Raw genomic sequence first — 6,000 nt, 5'->3', positions numbered from 1 at the left:
CCTCTGGAGCTTGAGAAAAGCTTGTTTTCTTTTGAAAACATGGGAAAAAAGGTGACAAGAAATTGAACTGAAATAAACTGTGAGGAGGGCAAAATGTCCAGAAGACTATATTTGAAATTTGTAGAATTTAATATTTTAATTTTTAAATTTAAAATATATTTTTTTCTATTTTGTTTTTTTCTTGCCATTGTTAATGGTTATTTTTTCAATTTTTTCTTTTTCTTTTTAAAATTTTATTTATTTATTTATTTATGAACTTTTTTTAAGGTAATTTTTGGCCATTTTTTAAAAGTTGCCCATTGCCTTCCTCCCATGTTTTCACGTTTTTGAAAAAAATCAAGCCAATTTGCTCAGGTTTCAAATGGTTAACTAACTCTTTGACTACTACCTAAATGACTAGTAACATCCTATCATACATGCAAACGTGGCCATCATAACGCACTAATCTGCTAATATCTACTAGAGCTGATGATCTCTCCAACACTCCTTGTGTTACGGCTTTTCATATTTTTGACACCTAAAATACTTGAAGCATATCCCTCCTTAGTGCTCGAATTCTTTTCCCCACCAAATCTATAAACAATCAATTCCTGTTCTTACTTTCATGAGTAACCGCACGAAAGAACAAAGTCAGTCTGATCCGATCTGTATATTTCACAAGAGCGACATTTATTAAAATCAATGACATTTTGTTCTCGTGAGCGTTGGACATCAGATGTACACAATATACAAATGGTGCGTTTTGTAGCAAATATACTTTCTATAGGGACAGCAGCAGCAGAATTGGCATGTACAAAAATACACATTTGATTTTTTCACACAACACGACATACCAAAGTAACAAGATAATATATTTATATATATTTATATATTTCTGTATCATAAATATGCAGAACTATACACGTTGGACACAATTCACTGTAATGGAGATAACAATTAAAATATTAATAATAATAGAAGGGAACAGTTTAAGACTGATGCTTATCATGACAAGGACCTTATTGCAGTGTGTGGTAAGTTTATTTGGTTAATTCCCATAAAAACTACACTTATATTGTGTTAAGAATATATTATCTTTAAGTATGTATTTACGTTCCTTTCAGTAAATTAACCCTTTAAACCTGAGCAAATTGCCTTGATTTCTTTCAGAAACATGGGAAGAAGGCAATGAGAGAAAAAAAGAAATCACCTAAAAATTTGCAAGAAATTACCTGAAAATAAGTTTAAAAAAAAGAGAAAATTAAGAAAAAAACAAGTGGAAAAATGCTTTTAAAAAACTATAATAATTTTGTAACATAATTCTAAATATGTAATTATAATCACTTTTCTACAGCTTTTATGTGTGAAAAAATAAAATAAAAATTGCACCACTTTGCTGAAAGCAGCACATGAAAAGTGACACTGCTGCAGGTTTCAAAGGGTTAATGCACAGTGAAATAAGGTCATTGATTGTTAAGCGTCACCTTAGAAATTAGCGCTGCATTGACGGCAGCATTGGAATGAAAATATCATAACATTATGGACAGAACGTACAAAAACTGTGGTGCATTCAACTCCACATACACACACACACACACACACACACACGCACGCACACACACGCGGTGTCCTTGTCATTCATGTGAGACTGAATGGGTTTCTTGTTGAGAATAATGAAGTGCTATACAAGCAAGAATAAAGGAGATTTCTCCTTCAATGGCACACGTTTTTTCTCACATTCCTGCTCAGGACACGCTGTCAATGATCACATCATATTCAAACGCTCTGACTTTCTTTTTTCACCCACACACAGCGACAGTTTCTCTTCTTCCCTCCCGTGTCCCGTCCCTCCCTCCCTCCCAGGTCACAGAGATATAAACCAGAGCTTCAGAGGACAACACTGCGCGCTGTGTGTCTGGAAACTCGGCTCATATGAATAAATAACGGCCCTATTGATTCACTCATTCACACAGACTAACGCTTCACTCTCTGGGGGAAAAATGCTTCACTTTACAGATGCAGTTTGTCACAAAAGGTACAAATGCCGTTAAGATGTTTTAAGTATGTACAGCTGGAGTCATCGGTTTGATAACTTTCCTCCTCTGGCAGCAAAAATCACACATGTTGTGGATGGAGCTACAAGCATGTCCATAGTGTGTTATTTTTACTGCAGCATTAAAGGGGACCTAATACCTACGCTATTCTGTGTTTTGTGCTTATGGATTATGTAGAAAAAGAATTACTTAATATTAAACTTGGCCAAAGTTTCAATCATGTGTATTTTGTGTTTGCATAGCGCAGCCTGCACTGCTACATGTAGCTACATGCTAACGTCAGAGAAACATAAATCTTGGTTGCTGATGTTGTTAATTTCCCAAAGATTTGGGATCATGTATCTGTTAAAATATGTCCAGTTGCATTTAGAAACTTTAATTACCAAATTTTCACTGTAAATGCTGCTATACTCCATACTCCAAGTAGCCTACACTGCTAACGTACTTGTAGCTACATGCTAACTTCAGGAAAACCGGTAATCTCGGTTGCCTGATGTTGTTAATTTATCTCCAGTTTTGGATCATATTCCTGCTGGAACACATGCTGCTGAGTTTAGAAGCTTTTATTCGTTATTTTTTTATGGTAGAAAGTGTCGCTATTTTTGCGAGTACACTGCTAAGTACATGCAGCTACATGCTAACATCAGGGAAACACGTACTCTTGGTTGCTTATGATGATGATTTCTCCCTGATTTCGGATCATATATCTGCTGCAACATGTCCTACTGCATTTAGAAACTTTTCTAAGCAAATTTTCTCAGTAAAAAATGCCTCTATACTCTGTTACAGTCATCTCACAGTTGCAAGTAGCTTACACTGCTACATGTAGCTACATGCTAATGTCAGGAAAAAGTGTAATCTTGGTTGCCTGATTTTGTTAATTAATCCCCGATTTCAGATAAGATTTCTGCTGGAACATGCTGTCATGTTGAGAAGCTTTTACTGGTTATTTTTTATGGTAGAAAGCGGAAAGTGTTGCTATTTTTTTTTCCTGTTCAGTCAATCCCCGGCTGCAAGTACACAGCTATTGTACGTGTAGATACATGCTAACGAAACTTGGTTGCTAATGTTGTTAATTTCCCAAAGATTTTGGATCATATATCTGCTGAAACACGTCTGCTTGCATTTAGAAACTTTTATGATCAAATTTTCACTGTAAAAAATGTAAGAAAAGCATATTAGGCTGTCTTTAGCATCAGCTGTGCCAAAATTTGTATCCCCCCTCAAAAGTTTTTTTTTCTGAATTTACATGCATATTTAGTCAACTTTTTCACAACATTTGAAATGTTTTGCTGCTAGAGATTTATTACAAAAATGTGTCAAAGCCTGGATTTTTCTGCCAGTTTTAATGGATTTTCTGCTGGCTTTGGAAATGCCATAAAATAAAAAAATTAACAGGCTTCCAGAGACTGAAAAAAGTCTTTTTTTGTCCTTTCTCTTCAATTTACGAAAATCTCCTCAGCCTTCATCATTTTTTCACGTGCTAAAAAAGCAACAACACATACCGGAAGGCAAAACGAGCACACACTGCCAAAGAAAAATATGTCTCAGGAGAACCAGATTTTGGCACAAATGCTGTAACTCTGACCAGTTTTGACAACAGCTTTAACAGCTTTGTTTAGGAATCCAGATGTCCAATTAAACCAACTTTTTCTTCATGTCTTCTCTGAAATGAATTCACAGAATCAGGCATCTTGACAGCAGAATGCCACCGTCAAATACACGAAAAAGCTTCTAAACTTAAACTATTGTGGATTATAGCAACTTTAAACCGTTCGATCTGCTGTTTGCCAGACACACTGTCACACTGTCACGGTGAACGAGGAGTCAGAATTGATTTACTACCACACGGAGGAGAGACATGGAAACGAAAAGTGCATCTGTACCTTTTAAAATCTTGGACGTACCACTACAGTAAACTGCAACACATTTTTGTATTGGACAGAAGGAAAAAGGGCGTATATGAGGGAATTCTATCACATCAACAACGAAGAGAAGTGAACACATCAGTTAAAGTTCAGTCTCTCAGTTTGTTTGTACTCAGTTCGTATTCACACGTAAGACTCTTCTGCAAAAAAAAGCTGGTCAAAGTCGTCCACTCGCGGGTCACTGCACCGCCTGCTCTGCCACTCCCTCTTCCCCTGCACGATCGCCAGCGCCACCTCCTGACTCCTCCGCAGGCATGCTTCAGCGTCCTCCTGACCCTGCGAGGAAAAGTAGTCCCTTACAGCTCGAGTGGCGGAGGGAGACAGGCAGTAGCGTGGCTCGGCGTGGTTGGGCTCCACCTCTGTAACTCTCAGGCCGCTGTCTTGAGGCTGGCCTTTAGACGGTCTGTCGAGGGTGAGGCTGGCGGAGGGGAGGGTGACGTCAGCGGGTTCAGACGCTTGGCGAGGAAGAGGGAGGGTCTTGCGCCCTTTGTATCCCTCCATGGCCGGAGTAAGAGAGTGGGACTTTTGCCTCTGGAGGACCAGAGTGGTGGCGTTCTGTCCGTAGAAGACACCCTGCGGCGGCTGCACTGAGTCGCTCCTCGGGGAGGCTGGGATCGGGGGTCTGTAGGTGCAGGTCTGGTCGTGGAGCTGCCTCAGCTCTCGGACCGTCAGAGGCTTCTCCGTCCCCCTGTAGAACGGGGAGCGGCTGCGCTGCAGCTGCAGTAGTGCCTGCTGGTAGGACGGAGGGCTGCTGGATCTCCGCTGGGAGTTTCGGGTCGCCGCGGCGGCCTCCTGGGCACCGACGGAGTAGCCGTTACTGTTTGGGTGGGTTTTCCCGTTCACCACAGGAAAGTCCTCCTCTGAGTGTCCGTTTTCAGACTGCCTCAGTGACAGGCGGCGGTCTTTCTTGAGCCACGTGTTCGGGTGGAGGCCATGTGGATGTGGGGGAGTTTGATTGGTCCGAGGGGCCTGCGTGGACTGAGGCCAATGAGGCGGGGCTTCCCTCTGAGGGGGGGAGTCTCTGGGTGACAGCGGGGGCCGTCCAGGAAAGAGAGGGGAGAGAGGAGCGGGCTCAGCCAATGGAATCGCCCCATTGGTGGCGTAGTCAGTGGAGTACTGTGAGAAGGCGGAGTCTAAAGAGCTGAGGGAGGAGCCTGTCGGCGAGGTCGCCGGCGACGACAGACTGGAACAGCTGGCGTCAAGCCGCAATGGAGGCGGCGGGGCGTGCTTCGCCTTCCTCCGCCCGCCACTCTGCACTTTGGCTCCTCCCTTCTCACATCCCTCCTCCTCCTCCTCCTTCAGCTGCAGCCCGCTCAGCCCCTGCTCCAGAAACACCTCGTCCTCCTCCCGCTCCCCCTCCATGGCGGCATCATAGCTCGCCTTCCTCACCAGTAGGTCATCGGTGTGAACGGTCACCGTGCCCAACGGCGGCGTGCTTGTCAGCGCCAAAGCCGGCTCTGAGCTCCTCCTCAGCCTCCGGGGACCCTGCGACGGCCCGTTGGCCTGGCGGGCGCGCGGCTGTCGGACCGCCGGGCTGAACCTCCTGGGTCTGGCCAGCGGGGGGAGCTGCAGCAGGAGGTCGCTCTCGGGGTCGGGATCGGGGTCGCAGTCGCTGAGGGTGATGACGGAGTCCCGGCTGCGGCTGTCCGGCTTGTCCTTGTCACGCAGGGGCAGCTGTTCCTGGAAGGGAGACTCCGGGTCGTCGTTCAGCTCGTTCTCCAGACTGTCGTAGGACGAGTCGTTCATCTGGAAGGACGACACATCTGGACGGAGAATAAAGGAAAGAGTGAAGAGACGATGTTATTATATGACTTTGAATAAACACGTGATACGGCCGAAATGTCAAACGAAGATAAAGAGAACTGAATCCAACTAGAATTACCAGCATGGATTACATGCAGACATCAAAAAGAAGATCTTTACAGTCAGAACAGTTTCAAGGTGAAGGTGAACGTTTGTGCCAGATTTGAAGAAAACCCATCAAGGTGTTCTTGAGATCATTTAATTCTTCACTGCTCGTCTTTGTTCACTATTATATT

The 6,000-nt window shown here is 43.5% G+C and overlaps 1 protein-coding gene across 5 annotated transcripts in view; it reads right to left on the bottom strand.

Annotated features, from left to right (window-relative positions):
- Positions 1 to 648: 648 nt before the first annotated feature.
- LOC121948976 (rho GTPase-activating protein 20) overlaps positions 649 to 6,000 on the bottom strand; it is a 79,742-nt gene continuing 74,390 nt past the window's right edge. For all 5 annotated transcript variants that reach the window (XM_088083610.1, XM_088083614.1, XM_088083613.1 and 2 more), the window contains one exon: positions 649 to 5,724. In XM_088083610.1, coding sequence (XP_087939736.1) covers positions 4,085 to 5,724 — 1,640 coding nt within the window. In that variant the 3' untranslated portion in view covers positions 649 to 4,084. The remainder of the gene's footprint in view (positions 5,725 to 6,000) is intronic.

Source organism: Plectropomus leopardus, chromosome 10 (genome assembly GCF_026936395.1).
Source record: "Plectropomus leopardus strain MGB_pleo_1.0 chromosome 10, ASM2693639v1, whole genome shotgun sequence".
Taxonomy (NCBI): Eukaryota; Metazoa; Chordata; class Actinopteri; order Perciformes; family Serranidae; genus Plectropomus; species Plectropomus leopardus.
The sequence above is the reverse complement of the archived record's forward strand: the minus strand, read 5'-3'. Positions and strand labels throughout refer to the sequence as shown.